The 18,384-nt window shown below is 36.4% G+C and overlaps 1 protein-coding gene across 1 annotated transcript in view; it reads right to left on the bottom strand.

The window, feature by feature from the left end:
* Nucleotides 1–4,354: 4,354 nt before the first annotated feature.
* Nucleotides 4,355–18,384, bottom strand: part of LOC146146720 (uncharacterized) — a 73,488-nt gene continuing 59,458 nt past the window's right edge. The window contains exons 60-72 of the mRNA XM_083386983.1: nucleotides 17,951–18,080; nucleotides 17,033–17,212; nucleotides 16,605–16,675; nucleotides 15,676–15,893; nucleotides 14,872–15,065; nucleotides 13,978–14,160; nucleotides 12,809–13,055; nucleotides 12,118–12,240; nucleotides 11,215–11,420; nucleotides 10,450–10,693; nucleotides 8,800–8,945; nucleotides 5,694–5,862; nucleotides 4,355–4,430 (exon numbers count right to left, since the gene is read on the bottom strand). Of these exons, the coding sequence (XP_083243109.1) occupies nucleotides 4,375–4,430; nucleotides 5,694–5,862; nucleotides 8,800–8,945; nucleotides 10,450–10,693; nucleotides 11,215–11,420; nucleotides 12,118–12,240; nucleotides 12,809–13,055; nucleotides 13,978–14,160; nucleotides 14,872–15,065; nucleotides 15,676–15,893; nucleotides 16,605–16,675; nucleotides 17,033–17,212; nucleotides 17,951–18,080 (2,167 nt within the window). The 3' untranslated portion in view covers nucleotides 4,355–4,374. The remainder of the gene's footprint in view (nucleotides 4,431–5,693; nucleotides 5,863–8,799; nucleotides 8,946–10,449; nucleotides 10,694–11,214; nucleotides 11,421–12,117; nucleotides 12,241–12,808; nucleotides 13,056–13,977; nucleotides 14,161–14,871; nucleotides 15,066–15,675; nucleotides 15,894–16,604; nucleotides 16,676–17,032; nucleotides 17,213–17,950; nucleotides 18,081–18,384) is intronic.

Here is an 18,384-nt window from a genome sequence, read left to right as displayed (position 1 = left end):
TCGCAATTATACACATAAGCATGCGCATTTAAGCTGTACAACAAACAGTAAAAAAGTGTGACCGCTTTCACAAACCAATTCGGTTTAAATCGACTTTAAAATTATCAAGTTTCGCCGTTATAGATAAAAGCGCGTGTTAAGCCCACAATAAAAGAAATAAAAGGGTGTAGTATGCAGCAATTTCACAAATCAAAGCAATCTAAAAAAAAGCTTTCACTAAAAAAGGCTATAAGCTTTCACTCAAATATCGCAATTTTACAATTTCTCTATATTCACAAAATCAACACATTACAGGAAAAAGCAACAAGAATAGCATTAAGCGTTTTGGCAAATTAACAAATTAATATGCTGCTGCAGTCAGGCATGCTACGGTATGTTAACCATATGCTATTACGGCAATTTTAATTGAAGTATAGCCAAAATACAAATCAATAAACTTAAATAAATCAACCCGAAAAAGCCTATTTTAATCCACAAGCTAGAAATTTGTCCTCATACGCGTGAAACACATATAATAGCGTAGACCCTTAACTGACAGAAAAGTGAAGCTGTTTCAAAACCAATAAAAACACCTTGAAAAGTCTGCACCTCAATTCGTAAGATCACAATCTCCCGTGCATATGAGTAAATGCATGTGTCCAAAGCAAAAGGTCTACGTTAAAAAAACTATTACTCCACGATCGTCATCCCACAGTTTCAGCACATAGACGCAAAATCACAAAAAGTTTAGACAACTGAAGGCCTTTCAGTCTAAGATCGCAATCCCACAGCCGAAAAAAGTCATAGCAGTAGCACGTGTGTTCATGCAACACAGACACCAGCAAAGCGTTGTTTCTTGAATCGGGCTAGAAAATTCGCGCATGAAAGCCCAAACCGATGCGAAAAGGAAATGAAACCGTTGCCCCACTACACTTCAACGCAGACATATGGCCATAAGCGCGAGCTAGACTTGGCCTTACAACCTGTGGCCATATGCTCGCTGCTATAGAGTGAGAGTAGTCTCAAATTACAAGTTCTTGCAGCTCGCCGATTCGCTTTGCTGACACGGGCGACTTACTGAGTGACACATTATTTTTGAGGCACTGTAAAGGGTTGCGAAAGGGTGTGGGGGTCAATTGTGGGGTCGCATTGGGCCAACAATTTTTTTAGTAATCTCGAAAAACTTTTAACTTTTCTTGTAGATGTGAAAAACATTTTCAAGGGGCTATAGAAAACATTTTTTGAAGATGACAGAAACATTAAAACAATTTTTCACGACATTTGCCGGTTTTTGAAATTAAAACTTCAACTCAGTAAATACTTTGGTCTTATGATATCAAAAAAAGTTGCTAAACTACAAGGTAACAGATTTTAAGGTATATTTAGCAAAAAAGCGCAAAAAAAAGGTAGTTGACTCTTATTTGTGATACCAATCTCATATAAAAGTAGGCAACATTTTTTGTATGTTTTATCGTCTTCCACAGTGTCTCACATTACCTTTGGAACATAATAACGATTGGAGGTTTTGGTCGATTTTGTGCCAAAAAAACTAACAAGTGCAAGAAAAAAAGAGTGAAAAAGTTTTACGTAATGCTCTAAGTTAGTTTCTAGTGTATGGCCCTTTTAGCCATAACTTTGTTTTACCCCGGTAACTTCACCCTTGTAACGCGTGGGTGTTGATATAATGAGGGGCTTGCCACACGCGCAGCTGAATTACCGTGTTTACAAAGTTGGGGTTCGGGTGAATAGGCCCTGTAAAATGATGTCATAACAAATGTGTCGTTGCTTCAGCTCAATACCGACCCTTGATTCAGTTTAGGTTAAGTTTGTTAGCAACGGTGAACTCTCTTTTACAGCAACTAATAGAAATACGATGGGTGGGGTGTTTTGCGTTTTCGGCTGTTAGTTTTTCAATGAAAATCGACCACTTTAAATCAGGTCTGCGGAGTCGAAATCGGGACTCGAGTAAGACTACGTAAAACTACGAGAGTACTGAGTCCGACGTGCGCATGCGCAGTACCAAATTTAAGGCGCCAAACTGTAAATTGTCAAGGTCGAATAGCATATATGGTTGGAACTACGTATTGTGGGTGGATGACATGAATTATATACCAACCCTTATGAGTGGATTGCTGAATATCCACCATATTTTAGTTACGTAAATATCTACAGGCTATAGAGTCGGAGCTGGACTCGACAAAATCGCACTTTCTGCTAAAGTCGGACAGAGGTTATTTTTACACAACTTCGCAGCCCTTTCAAAATACCTTTAAACAAGTCGTTTCAAATGACTCCGACCAGAGTGATTTGTAAAAGAATTTGTTTGTAATTTTGCCAAAAATACTTCATCGAGCCTTGTTGAAAACACAAACTTTACCAAAATATTTTTTTAAAGTGATTTTATAAGAGCCTTTTGTTTCAAATAAAAGTGTCTCATGAGCACAGTTGTCATTTTCTAGATTTCGTAAAAATGTAGATTTTTCTCAAATATGTCAAAAGGTTCTCAGCACGAAGGAAACTAGTTTCACTATCGTAAGGCTATAATTACCAATTTCAAAACCGTAACAACCTCCCCTCACTTTTTACCCCTAAAAACAAAGCTACTTGCATGTTCGTTACGCATCACTGAAGTTGATTCAATGAGGCTTAACCGTTCCATTGAACCGTTGAAACCAGTGAACCTAGAAAGGCCGTAACGTTTACGAAACAAAGTCAATTTTGTTCAAAAAGTATTTTTTTTCGCTGATACTACTTGAACACGACAAAACATCTGAATGACCTGCAGCTAAATTTGAAACAAATTAAAAATAAGAGCTATAAAGATAAAATAAACCGTTGTAAGCATTCAACTGAAAATGGCTTTTTTGCTTAACACCCCCAGTTTACGGTTAAGATACTTTGGCGCAAAAGAGCTGGGTGAATTTAATAAGTTAAAAAAGTTGTTATTTGAAATTAAACCAGAGTAACAAAGGCAACATTTGAAATTAATACAGATTAATAAAGTTTTGTTTTTCTAATAAAATTATAACTTCAAAATCCAAAGTAATTCATAATTCATTTCGCGGATACTTAAACACGATAAAACATCTGAAATACCAGCAGATAAATTTGAAACTTAAAAAGTTTAAAAAAGCAAAGGCTATAAAGAAAAATTGACATATACAAAGCTAGTATCCTAGGAGGTGCAGTGCTTAAAAATGACCTAGAATTGCAAATAAAATTAAAAACGATTGTTTTAATGCTCTGCCTTCCAGAATTCTCGAACAAGACAGCATACAAGGCAGTAATGCCAAAGCAAAGCCACTGTGAACAAAGAGGATATGTTAAGAACGGCCGACGAAGCTATTGCTCCAATTACATCCGGCAATTTGTGAGAAAGAAACAATTAGATTGCAAAGTCAGAGGGTCAGTGGTTCAAATCCCGGAGTGAACAAGTGGACGCATAAGTTGGCAAAAAATGTTTTTTTTGGTTTTATAACATACAAAATTTGTTGATATTGTACAAGAATTGTGGAATACATTCCTAAAAAAATGCTTTGACATTTTTTAAGGATTTTAGGCAAAATAAAATATTACTATAAAATAAAATATTACTATATGTATATAAACAACAAAAATGTTAAATAAAGTGTTATTTCTTTCGACTTTGTAAAAAAAATTGTAAGCCAAGAAGTTATACAAACATGGTATGACACATTTAAAAAAATGTCAATAGTTTGATTTTGATAATTTTCATTTCTTGTTGTTTTTTTTGTTTGTTTATTTTTGATATTTTTTTTGTTATTTGTCCATACCGAACAATTATTTCTCTCTATTAAATATTCGAGCAACCAGCCTTAAAAGAACTCAGTTAAATTTTTCAAAGCTGGTTGCTGCATTTTTCAAATAAAAAGTAACACAAATCACAAACAGAACAAAACATAAAAATACAGTTAACTTTCCTTTTTAAATTAGGACTAATTTTTTAAAATTACTACTTGAATGTATATTTCAACTGTAACTGAACTAGAAAGAGTCGATTTGTACGAAATAATCGCTTTTATTACGCCTTCATAAAAGCAAATAACTATGCACTAAGAGATATATGATAAAAGCACGCAAAAAAGGCACATTGCAACGAGGATAAAGCAATTACAGCTGTAGTAACAATTTCACGACGGTTAGTGAGTGTTAGCGTGGGAGTACAAATTCTTAGTTGCTGGGATTAAAAAAAAGCGTCAATCTCTAAGCTTTCACACAAACGAAACACAGATACAAGATATGTGGTTGACCAGGGCAAAGTTTTGCATTTTTTTTTCGTGGAGGTTCAGTGGAAAAAATGGCAGCTTCTGTAGATGTTTTAAGGAACACACAGCTCAAATCTCAATCGGGGTGGCTCAAAAGTGGATTTTTTTTTCAGCGTTCAAAACTTCCACGTCTGGAACCGCGTCTACTGCCAACTGGACTCTCAGCTAAAAACAGAAACAAATATTGTTCATAAATTTAACCAATGCAGTTTTGATTGATTCTAAAGCAAAATAAAGTTTTGTTGTGGAATAAGACCTCTGGGCTTAAACTTTAATTCCAATTTAAATTGGATCAGTATACTGTAGTGCAGGGGAGGGCAACTTCTCCAGTCGGCAGGCTGGATATCGTAAAATTAAGTACTTAGCGGGCCGCATTCCTGAATCGATTTATTAACTGTGTATTTCTCCACCTAAACAAGGAATAAATAGTATTTTGTTGTATTCTTTAAACACGGTAACAGTTTCATTGCACAGCAAACATACTGTTGTTTTACCGAATCGATTGAAAAAGTATTTGGGCATTCGATTATTTTAATTTGCGACACTCCTCGTCAACTTTACGTTACAATCCATGGCAAAATTGTTATTGTAAATTGATAAAAAATTTTAACCCAAAACAAAGAATCTAAAGACACAAAGAAAACAAACAACTATAAAGAATAACTAATAACCACTATTATTGCGGCAGACTGACCGCGGGCCACATTATTATGTAAGACCACAAACTGTCTGCGGGCCGCTTAAATTCCCGTCGCGGGCCGTATGTTGCCCGCCCCTGCAGTAGTGTTTCAAAATAAACCACTCCTTTAAAGAGCTTTGACGTTATTTTGGTATAAATATGTCTGTTTAACTCTATGTTGTAACTTACTAACTTGGTCTAATTGAAAAAATAAGAGTACGTTGTTTAGGGTAACGAAAATTTTTGAAACGCCTTGCTTGCCCATATAGTTTATGTGCTCCGCATATGTGAATACAGACCACCAGTGCCCCATAGAAGATTTCAGGAACAATTTTATATTGTTAATTGTTTGGGGAACATAGTTAACTGAGACGCTTTTTGAAATTATATCTAAGAGTTGAGGTACCAACAAAACTACCGAAATAATTTGTAAATTCGATCAGTAATTTTGCGTTGATGGTGGATTATAAAAGCATCTTTTTTCGAAACAAAATACAAATGAAACATCAGTACATAGTTCGGCAAAATTAAAAAAAATATGGGATAAAATCTTATTCCAGTACAATTCACAAGTTTGTTATGCAGACGTCATAACTACGTCACACATAGGTCATAGTTCTGCCAAATACAGCAATCAATTATCTAAGAGATGGGACATGATATGTTACAAGTGCGACATTTTAATGCTTATAGATGGGACAAGCTGTAACAGATGCGCTTTTGTTACGTCACATGCACGTCACACTTACCGCGCGAGCTAGCCAATGAGCTTGCGAGCGAAGTGAAAGCCGACGAAGCGTGAACGGTAACGCCTCCCACAAGCTTGACGTTTCTTTCCATCCTTGGAAGTGCTTCGAGAAGACGAACTCCTGTGGAGGGATCAGTCACTGAACGCTCCAGTGCGTCGGCGTAAGACATCTGCCAATAACAACAACATATAAGGGTTGGAATAGCTGTTTTAAAAACATTTAACCGGAATTTTTTTTTTAAACTAGGTGGTTTAGTTGTTTTTCGGTTATTGAACGGCCCAGTGCGTTAGTGTAAGACATCTGCGGATAACAATAGTATATAGGGGTTATGGGGTAAGAAGAGCTTTTTAATAAACATTTAACTGAAATTTAAAAAATCAAGGAAAAAAAACATTACTAAGAAGGAATATGTGTAGAAAATACGCAAATCGACAACATCAAACAATTTTGAAGAAATTCATCTATTATTTAAGATTGAATGAAAGATACACAAACAAATGTGTTTAACAACTGTGATCTAGCGCTCCTGAAGCTGCTTTTCGACCAACGGCTTACACATCATCAGTACATCGAAAATAATCGCAGACTCACCTGTCCATAATGATGCAAGCAAGGCAGGCTAGAAAAAACAACCAACCAACTGGTTGTTTCTCGACTCGCTACCCTCTTGAGCCTGTGTAGCTCAGTTGACAGAGCGACGGTCCCGGTTTGGCCGGAGGCCGTGAGTTCGAACCTTACTGCAGGCTAGTTGTTTTTATAGCCTGCCTTGCTTGCATCATTTATCGACCAATTTGGTAAGTCTGCGATGTCTTTCAGGGTATCATTTGTTGTTTCAACAGAACAGTCTAGAACAGCTAGTAGCTGGACTATTATTCGGTTACTGATCAGGAATTGAGGTCGACATTTAGCTCTTGCAAAGGTCAGGGTGAAAATTTCGATTGCAAGTATTGGAAATCACTAAAATGTGTTAAGTGTAGATAAGAAATTCTATATAGACTGAAATTTATGTAAGTTAATTTGTTGCATTCCGATCACTGTACAAATTTTGTCTCCACAAACACAGTGGCCGTAGCTAACACAAAAAGCACTAATGTACAGTATATTGCTTACAATGGGAAGAAATTTCTTGTATTGATTAACGAAGAAGATTAGCAGAAAAATATTTATAACGCCATGATATGACATCAAGCCTTATTCGACCGAACCAGAATTTTTTAGTTGGTTGGCTTAGTAAATAAAAAACATTAATTACGCCGAAAGATCATGTAAAAACAACATAGAAAACAAAAGTAATTAAAATATAATTTAATTTTCAAATTAGGGACTAATACCTAATACGCCTAATTCGAATAAGTCCTAAACCCGTCGGAACAAGACCTAAATGGCCAGAATCATACAACACTTAATGCAACACTTAACCTAACCCCAGACTACACCCCTAAATACATCACTAACTCCCCTAATAATTTTAACCCTAACCCATTATCTAACCACACCCAATACCCACCAAAAACCGATACCAAAACAGGGGCGCCCTAATGGCGCCATTTAAACCAGGTCGCCCAAACGTCGACATCAAAACGGCCGATGCCAGATCCACGGTCCCTGACGGTCCCTGACGGTCCCGTACCCCCTCCATACAGTTTCAGGCGTTATTTTGGCCATTTAGGCCTTATTCCGATAAATTTAGGACGTATTCCGGCAGATTTAGGTCTTATTTAGACGATTTAAATATTAATCTGTAGTGGACATTACTGCGTATTTGGAGTTATTATGTCGTTGGTCTTATAACTATAGTATTATAGATTTTTCTGTTTTAGGTATTGTTGCTTTTTTGGTCTTATTGTGTGCCCCCCTGGCCCCTGTATACGTTCCTAAACTACCGCTCCCTAAATACCATACATTTGGGAACCTATAACCCTGAGAACTTAATTTCCGCGAATAGCAACCAACGAATGGCGGTTTCACGCAAATGCACTTGTAACTACGACACACCTGCAGTAAAATAAACAAACGTTTTGAGGATTTATCGCTTGAACTGACTTGTTTTTATAGTAGGTTTTTTTTACTCGGTGAACCAAATTTGTACCGTATTCTGATGTTGTTGACTAACATTCGAACACCAGACAAAAATAGCTGACCTCTTAACGGCGGGCTCTTGTGAGAAAATTGTGACATGTTTGTAAAGCGAACTTAAATGCCAATGAATTGAAATTTCCATCTGAATTTGACTGGGCGTTGTTTGCCTAACATTGGTATTTACTATAGTTTTTTTACTAGGGCAAAAACACGACAAAATGTAACGTTTCCCTGTTTAAATGCTTAGTAAAAGTGGAAAAATTGCTTACTTGTTGTAAATGTATGTTTAATTGTTTATATTATTGATTCAGATAGTATATTAAACAACATACAGCTTTGAACTGCATCTAATTTCCTGAACACAGTTAAGGAACCAGCTAAGATTACTGTAATTGATACATAATTTTTTTTAAGCACGACTTGATCTTTTACCAATACTTCCCAATACATTTTAAGCTTATGTTAAACCCTGCTAAGGTTGATTTAAATGAAGCTGTTTTGCGTGAATAATATATTCCCGTGTACACGTGTGAACTTACCCTGTTAATGTTGTTGGTTAAGTACATTTAATAAATACCACAGATCAGCGAGCAATATTACATTAGTGGAGACATTTCTACGTTCTGTGTTAGGTATGATCACTATGTTTATGGAGACACATTTGTACAGGGATCGGAGTGCAACAAATATATATACATAGGTTTTAATGTATATAGAATTTGGTATCTACACTTCACAGATTTTAGGGATTTCCAATATTTACAAACGAATTTTTCACCTTGACCTTTGCAAGGTTCAAAACTGGAACTTGTTAACGTTATTAAAGCAAATTTTAGCCAAAAAACGAAATGATACGTTTCAACGTTTCAATTTTATCTATTTTGCTTGTTTAAGCATGGTAATGACGTCATTTGGTATCGTATCGGCTACGTATTACCCAAAATATCGGGTATCGAAATAAAATTATCGGACAAATCTAGTAAAAATGTACGCTAGACCCTACAAACTACAAGAACACGCCACTTACGAGAAGGTTTGTCTTCAGGTCCACAATTGTTCTGCTGTATCTGCTCAGATCTCCCAACTTATCAACCAACCTCTTTTCGATCCAACCACGGTTTAAACTTTCTTCCAATGTCAAGCGAGAACCGTTGCTCGGGTCGATGAGGCCACCTAGCGGATGAAATAAGTCCCGTCAGTTTTTGTTTTATGATTACGGAGCTCGCTTACTTAACAGAAATACAAACGTTTGGGGTTTAGTTGTTTAAAATCATAGCCAGTTTGTCTTGTTCTGACTTAAATTCCAATGAAAAGCGTTTAAAATGTAATTTTACGCGCGTTAAAAAAACGACTTTTAGATCCAATGTTCATTAAATATGTCTATATTCCGTTATATCCATAAACTCATTCCATATTATATATACCGTGTATCTTCGGATAGAATATAATCGAAATCAATTTGGCTGATCAGGATTATAGTGCAAGTAAGATAAACAACTATCCTGCAGTGAGGTTCGAACTCACGACCTCCGGGACTGTCGATCTACCAACTGAGCTACGCACGCTCATTGGTAAAGCAAGTTGAGAAAAAAACGTATCACTGCTGCCTGCTGCGTCCTGTTCGCGCATACTGTAAATTAACAGACCGGATTAAGCAACATCACGACCAGCTTCCACTGAGCCTGTGTAGCTTAGTTGGTATATCGACGGTCGCGGTTTGGCCGAGGTCGTTAGTTCGAACCTCACCCCTGGATAGTTGTTTTTCTAGCCTTGCCTTGCTTGCATGAAAATCCAGATTAGGCCAACTGATTTCGATAATGTCCTTTCCAAAGGTACACGGCATACTATTATATTCGCAGGTCAGTACTACTCCGCCAGAGCTAGATCACATTATACACCAGTGTTTCTTAACCTTTTTACTTTGAGGCGCACCTAGAGACGTATGCAAAACGTGGCGGCGCACCTTATGAGCGAAGCGAGCGCAACATATTTGAGGTGTACCGATATTTCTCTCAAATTGCCTGCATTTTTTATTATATGGCTTTTATAGTTGCATATCTTTAAAGGGACTTAAAGCCTTTGGGACTAAAAACGCTATGTTGTCCATTAAAGTCTTATTCCGATTAATTTGGGACTTATTTCGACATGCTTTCTCCCTTCGCTAGCGGCGCACCGGTTGAGAAATGCTGTTATACACTAATGTGGAATCAAAGGCTAAGCTTGCAATAAATCCATTCGAAATCCACCAAATTTCAACAGTACGTTTTACTTTGATTATCTTGTTTCAGGAGAAGAAAGGTAACGGAGAGATCAGCAGAACATACGACGGTGCATTCTGCAATATGTAAGTATCTGTGACGTCATCACGGTAGATTTGACGTCATAGCGACTTATTTTGGTTATTGCGACTTACGTAACGTTACTGTGCAGCCAGTTTTGTCTTGATATGCTAATATTTTAATAAGCCAAGTCACGTAACACACCGGTATAAAAATAAGCTTTTCTGGTATGTATTTGTTTGTCCATAAAATGGTTTCACTTTGCGTCTTGTTGGCCATTCCCTAACGAAGGCTTTTTGAATAGTTAGCCGAAACGTTGGACAAACAAATATATACCACAAGAACTTATTTTCAGTAAAGTCTGCCTTGTAGCAACATCATATTGATTAGTAACACACCTGTAACGGCCTGATACTCCAGCAGTCTAGTTCCAGCCTCGTAATAACATATTCCTCGCTTAATCGCCTCTCCCAACGAAAGAGGGGCGTTGCCTCGACGATCGGGGAATCCCCGACACGCCTTCTCGGCGTTGGCCAATCGCGTGGAGGTACGTCGGTCGATGAGGCCACGCGCCAGTGCTTCGTTGATTGACAGGCGGTTACCATCCGGCTTGTTCGGGTCAATGATACCTCCGGTGGCCGCCTGTGGAATAAATAGAATAGTTTAGATTTCGATGAAAAAATTGTCTTCTTGGGGTTCAATCACTGACAATGTGCAGCGAAAGATTTTCAAGTGCGCCGCGTTTTTTTGTAACTTTGAAAAACAACTTCCCCTGTATTATAAAGGCATTGAGGAAAGCATAATTACTTAGTCCCACCCAGGCGGAAAACTAGACAATTCTAGTTTTCTATTTTAACGAATTAGAGCAAAATGCGGCTAATTCTAATTCTAATCTAATTTAAGAAAACTACAATGATCTAATTCTGATTCAAATCTAATTTAGAAAAGCTGAAAAGATCTCATTTTAATTCTCTTTAAATTTAAAAACTCTTTAAATTTTTTTCCAAAGACTTTCCTAATTAACAATTAAACTCATAGACTTTGTGGCACACTATAGTTAAGATTGAACCAATACCCAAAGACGGCTGTTTGCTTTTATGTTAAACTTTTGCATTGGGTTACGGCTTCTATTGCGGTATACGACAACTAAGCTTAAGTCTCACCTGTGCTTCAAATAGCCTCTGTGCTGTGGTTGAGTCCACGAGCCTTCTCTTCTCAGCTTCCCCGATTGTGATCGCTTCCTCCTTCTTAACATCAACGATCCCCGCGATCGGCTGGTAAGCGCCGCTAGAGAGCAGTAGTAAGCGGGCGTTCAGGTCTTCAAGTGAGAAGGTGTCCTGGAGCAAAAGTATAGAGTTTAGTTGAGTGGCTTAATCAATTCTTGCACCCCTATTAAATCACCAACCAAATATTGTACTCCAGTCCAGAATTGCTTAAATAACAAAAACATTGAAATTTAATTTTTAGACAAGTTACTGGTAACCAAGTAACACAATACCAAAAAGCGAGTTAGTTTTACATTTACCGAGCAAAGAAATAAATTACAGCAAAGCATTTTCTGCGTCTGAATAAGGATTTCGGGAAAAGTTCTCAAACGCTGGTTTCGTGGAATGTTAAATACGAATTAATTCAGTTCAGTTCTTCAAATAAAAAGATGCACATCACAAATGTTTTTTAATAGTGGAAATGTATTGTTAAACTAGGTAAACCAAAAATCTTCAACTTTTACAGTGCACACTTAAATTAAACGAATTTTTACTAACTGTGTAATTTCACAATATTTAAGAGATGTCTGATACTCTTATATTTTGTTCAGATGACGATACGCTCAGCTTCGATTGTACTTTAGTGTTATCTTGCAAATTTACCTCTAGAATTAGGTTGGATGGCAAACCAAAGCAATAATGTTTCATTAAAAGGGACTTTTGCAAAAACAGGCAAAATATAGGGGGAAGAAGGCCACATTATTCTGTATGGCTAAAATACCACTTTATGACAACTACTTAGCAACTTACAAAATAATTTGAACTAAGGTGAACTTACGGTTGGCGTTTTAGCGTTGGAGCTCTCTGATGTTGTGGACTTGCGAGGAGATCTCTTTCTCTCTTCTTTCCTCTCTAATTGTTCTTCCTCTTTCCATTCTCCCTCCTGCTCCAAAAGCTGACGAGCGGAGGCTTTGTCAATGAGACCTGAAGATAAAGAAAATCGGTAATATTTTAGCGTTTTTAATAGGTTTTAGAAATGAATATGCTGTTGCTGCCAGGCATTGTTTCAATTGTAAATTGTGTTTCTGGCCAAATTTTATTAAAGTACTAACGTTACGCCAACCTCAAAAAAAATGATTGGCCGAATAGGTGGTCGAAACGTTGGTACATTTGGGCGGAAGAACAACTTTACCATTGAAGTATTAGAATTTTTTTCGCTTAATCACGATATGTTTTGACGACGAGACCGTGCGATAAGGAACTTGAAAGCTAAAATTGAAATGATTTTAATCTCCTTGTTTCCTCGTCTGCCTTAGCAGTATGTATACATATATAATCAGTGTCTTCATACATGTTGAAAATGAATGAAGAGTTACCCGAAACGTTCAAAATGATACCTACTTTTGTATAATCTTTGATATTCTTAATTACGTCTTAGTACAACCTCCATCCACTACGAAATTTTATTTTAATTGTAAGTTTAGTTTGTAAAAATCGTTGCCTTAAAACTGGTGACCCCGACGCACAACACAACCTTTTATCTCCAACCAACCTTTCTTGTAAGCGTCCTTGATGGAAAGCTCGGCTCCAGTGTCAGGATCGATAATGACCACCTTCCTCGATCTGTGGGTAGTTCTCTTCTTTTTCTTGGACTCTTCATCGTGGCTCCTCCTGCTCTTCCTGTGCTTCTTCTTCTCGCTAAGCACAAGATGAACAAGTCCGGAGGATGGATCGACGTTGCACCGAGACATCAGCTCAAGGTAGGTGAGGTTTTCTTCAGTGTTGGGATCGAAAAAGCCCTGAGAGAAAAGAGGTTTGTTAGACTTAGCAATAAAACAGAAATTAGCATAAAACTTTCGTCGGAATAAAACACAGTTCGGATTAGGAGCTAAACATGGCGAATACCTAAGAGTCTAAATCCGTTCTAAATCAGAATAAGGCCTCAGCCAATCGTAATAAAACCTAAACAGGGCGACTTTTAAAGAAGCCCTAAGAGGGAAAGTGTAAGTTAGAATCGATTTCGAGGTGAAATGAGAAAATAATCGAAAATGCCCAAGTTTCGGACACGCGGTACTTCAGTAGTTCAATGCTTTTCAAACCTTTTTTCGCGGTGACCCAAATAGGCTACTAAGCGAAGTATAACAGCTTAGGCCAACCAATTCTCTTTTCCGAAAAGTGGTTAGTTGGGATCCAGCCATAAAACAGAAATTCGAGTAAATTGATTGTCGGAATAAAACAAAGTTCAAGATACGACCAACCTGAAGGCTAATACCTATTAAAGTGAATCAGATCTAAATCGGAATAAGACCTTTAACTGGCGGAATAAGACCTAAACCGGGCGAATACCTAATAGTGCGAATCAGATATAAATCGGATTAAGACCTGAACCCAAGGGAATAACACCTAAACCGGGCGAATACCTAATAGTCTGAATCAGTTCTAATTTGTACTTTAACCTAATATCGTCGGAAAAAGAACTAAACCCGTCCGAATAAAACAAAAACAGGGCAAACGACTAATAGTCGGAATCAGGTCTAAAGAAACTTCTACCAGCCCAAGCCCTTCATCACTAACTCCCCTAATAATATTTCTATTAAAGAGCTTTATGAAAAGTAAGCCTCGTGACCTAGTTGGCCCAGGTCTGAACTAGAAGGACTCTTCTTTGTGTTTGAATATTTATGAATTCTGTACTAACAAAAATGCAAATAACTAACATATTACCTTTGTGTCATCCGACGGATCTGTGAGTATCTTGAACATCTTCTCGTTGATGATTCCCCGCTTGTAGGCAGTAGAGAGCGGCACCCTGGTGGACACAGTAGGGTCGATGAGGCCCCCTGTCGCTATCTGGGCCTCCAACAAACGAATACCACGTGACTCAGTGACGTAGCCCTTGTTCATCGCCTGAAAAAATCAATGTTGTATTTTGATGCTTTTGTGGTCAAGTTTTTATCTTTTAACGAAGGATTTTTAAGAGGAAATAATAAACAAGCCAATACGCGTTGACAAATGAGCTTTTCCTCCAATTAATGTAGCCGGATGATGTTATTTCTTCGTGAAAAAAATTGCTAAGTTTAACGCAGAAAATTGACATAAATAAAAATACAAGAAACAATAAACTCTTGACTTTTTCAATAGACAAAAAAACGTACATCAACAACAAAAGCAAATATTTGGCAGACTATATATTGTTCTCATGTTCATTTTTCATTATAAGGTAATTTTAATGCATTTCACGCAACCTAAACAGAGCAACTTAAGGCTATAGGTTGTTTTTCGTTTACTCAATTAGTTATCAAAGATAGATTTTTTAAGCTTAAGTCAGCAGTGCTTCCACAAAAACAACAAATCAACTTTGCAACAGACAGTTAAATATAAAAAAAACATTTTCTAATGTTGAAAATTAATAAAGATATAGTTGAAGCGTTCAAAATGTTACCTACCGCTATATTGACTTTGATAAATCTAAATTTGATCTAAGCTTTTCAATGTATTTTGGCTAAAAAAAAAAAAAAAAAAAAAAAAGTTGAAACTCCAAATCGGTATATTTTTTGCCGATCAGATAACAAATTAATACAGGTATTTTAAAGCGTGACCCGTCTTTTTTAAGCTTACCTCAAACAAGGATAGCATTTTCTTGGACACCGGATCCTTGTAACCAAGCACTGCTCTCTGTGCTCGTTCAAGTGTATCCTTTTGTGAGTCATCAATGAAGCCTTGTGCCAGCGCTTCACTCACCCCGTACCTCTTTCCACTCACTGGGTCGAGAATGCAACCGGTGGCAGCTTGCGCCTCAAGCAATTCCAAGCCTGCACGAGAGGGATTTGTTTAGAAACACATATGTGGTAAGCAGTGTAAAGTCTCAACGAGGGCTTTTTACTAGGAAACACGCGTGTGGTAATCGGTTTACAGCCTAAGCGAAAAGATTTTTGTTGAGAACTTCAACACAAAGGTATTAAATGTACAAATCAATTTGGTGTCGGATTGCCACCGGTACCAGCGCGGTATCGTCCAAGCACCTATACCAAACCTAGGCAATTTTCGGCCCGTGGAAAAGCAAAACAAAATAAAGCAAAAATAAGTCTTGTTTTTTCTTCATGATATCAGAATAACTATTTCTATTCTTACCAGCTTGTCAAAACAAGGATATTTAAAGATTCTATTAAAATGTACAAAACGTTGTATAATGTGTATTCAAGATCCCATTTTTTACACGGCCCGATATTTTCCATTTCTCATGCGGTCCAATGTCAAAAATAATTGCCCGCCCCTGACCTAAACTAAAACATGGCATCAAGTATCGGCTGTGATCCGATATCAGACATCCCTAGCTGTAAGTTATTTTACAGGCAGAGTTGTCCTATGAATACTATAGTGGCAATAAAATCCAGTATTAGTTAACACCAGATCTCAACGTACCTGTGCCACGCTTAAGAATGCCGCTCTTAATGCATTCAAGTATGCCGAGTTTCTGTCCAGTAGCTTCGATCGACATCCCAGCGATTGGCTGCTCTCCCACCAAATATTGGCGCAATGAGGAGAAGAGCTCCTCCTCCGAGAGAAATCCCTCCTCCAGCGCTCTCACCGACTCCTCAGAAACTAGTCCGATCTCGAGAAGAGCGATCAGGGACACTCTCCTAAGAAGAAAGGGCAAGAGAATGTAAGTGAGGTGAAATGATGAGTTAAGTTTTATTTTACATAAGTTTTAGCTTTTTTCAGGAAAATTGAAAGCAAAAAGTTTCAAGTCGAATAACTTTGTTTCGTTTCGAAAAAAAAAATAGAAACGTTAGTAAAATGCTTGTAGCTTTATGGCTGGAGGGTTTAGTTAGTTCCCGCTGGAGGGTTTAGTTAGTTTCACTATTCCATAGTAGGAATATCAAAGCAGTACAAAACTAGGTAGCTTTTGTAAAAGTTTCATATTTTTTTCAACATTTAAATGTATGTGAATCTAAAAAAAGATATAAAGTTTATTGGAAGAAAGAAGAAGGGTAGATGATAAATAATTGTTTTACACAAGTATTTTTAGTTTTCTTGATAAGGAGATTAAATGTAACTTGTATTTTTATTATTTAAATTAAAGAAAAATACAAGTTAAAAAAATGTGCTTAAATCTAAACAAAATAGAAAGTTTAACTGCATAAAAAGCTATATATACTGAAACAACAACTTTTTTTGACCGACTTTATAAAATTTGGAAAAAAATCGAAAATTGTAATAAAGTAATGAAGCGTATACGATCACTGCGCGAAAGTAAATGTTAAATTGGCTTTTCTGGTAAATTTCTGCAGTTTGTAAGTTACATTAGTTTGCCACGGGCTTAAGTAAGGCTTGATGATTATCTGGCTTACCTCTCTAGAGTGGTTTCGAACGTGATCGAGTTTCGATCGACCTTCTTTCTGTCTGCTTCAGAAGTCTTCATCTGAAGGAAACAAAATTAGGTTGAAAAATTTCCAAAACACTAGTTGAATAAGTTTTGTTAGCAAAACTGATGATGCCATTTAGAAATTGGGTAATTAACTTAATTTGTAGACGACAAAAATCGGCTTTAGCAAATACCTTGTAAACATTTTATTTTTTTATTTTATCTTAATAATACTTTTTACTGTTGCGTTTGTTAATTCAAATGTACGGACGATGCCTTTGCTGGCGAAATATATATAATTATATATCATTTAAGATCTTTTAATAGTGTCAAGTTGATTTCCATTTTCACTTATTCAGTGCAATTTTAACCTGCAAATACATTTCTCTTATTTCAACAAAAACTCACCTCAACATTGATTGAAATCATCGGAGTGCCGGGACTTCCGCAGTGAGCGAGTAACTCGCTGTAGCAGTGAGTTTGTCGTGATATGGGGTGCGAGTAGAGCGAGTCATCTGAGTCGAGTAGGTCGTACAAACTCTGGTCGACGATTCCGAGTTTCACCGACTGTTCGCGACTTACTCGCACTTTGGTCTGTGAAGGAAAACGAGTTAGATGAAAAAGAATAAAACAGTTTTCCGCAAATTTTTTTTAAAGCAGTGGTTCTCAACTTTTTTACCGTGACTCCTTTTAATGCTTTCAAATAGTCGCGAACCCCTTACATATTTCTGGTGTAACATCTGCGTTTCGTTCTTTTTAACAATTCAGTATATCTTCTTGTGCACCTTATGTTAAGTAAAGTAACAGACAACGCCAATTTACTTTAAGACGCATTTATTTTATTGTTATTTCTGCTGCTGCATCTCTAAAGCAAGTCGTAAAATGTTAAGAACCACTGTTTTAAAGGTTTGTGAAGTGACACCAAGTCGATGTAACAACTTGAATTAAATTAGACGGAAATAACATTGCATATTCTTATCACATTTACCAATGCTGCTATTTTTTTATTAGTTATTTTTATATACTAATGTTTTTTGTAATTATTTTTTATATATACTAAAATTTTTCGGTAATTAATTTTATTTTGTAATTAAATTTTTATATACTAATTTCTTATTAGTAATTAATTATTTTAATCATTTAATTTGAAAACTAACTTTTACTAAAACAATTGGTATATATAAAAAAATTTAATTACAAAAAAAATTAATTACAAAAAAAAAATTAATTACTAAAAAAATTCATTACTAAAAAAAGTTAGTATATATAAAAAATGTAATCACAAAAAAAAAATATTAAAAAAGTATTTATTTTATTACACTCGTGACTCACATATGGCTCGATGACGCCCCCAGTAGCGAGTTGTGATTGGAGCATCTTGATCACGTGACGTTCCGTGAGAAGCTTCTTCTTTATCATCTCACGAATCGAGCGTTGCTTTCGTGTGCCGTGATCGTCGAAACTGTAAACGATCATGTGAATAAGAATTCGTTATGGAAATAAAATTTGGCAGAAACAACAAAAAGGTTACAAAGTTATAAAAAGGTTAACAAAAACATTGTTTGAATTTGGTCAAACCAGATTTTATATAATCCTTTCACAAATTTTATAACTAATCGTAAAAAAAATACAGCTTTATTAAATGTATATTTTATAGATAAAGTATGAAACCAAATAAAGTATGAGTAATTGAGTACGGCAAATTGGCTAAGTGCAAAAAATTATGCTTTTAACTATGTGTTTGTTTTCATTCATCGCAGTACCAA

The sequence above is a fragment of the Ascidiella aspersa genome, chromosome 4 (assembly GCF_963924565.1).
Source record: "Ascidiella aspersa chromosome 4, kaAscAspe10.2, whole genome shotgun sequence".
Classification (NCBI taxonomy): Eukaryota; Metazoa; Chordata; class Ascidiacea; order Phlebobranchia; family Ascidiidae; genus Ascidiella; species Ascidiella aspersa.
Note: the sequence above shows the minus strand (reverse complement) of the source record. Positions and strands in the feature narration are given on the sequence as shown.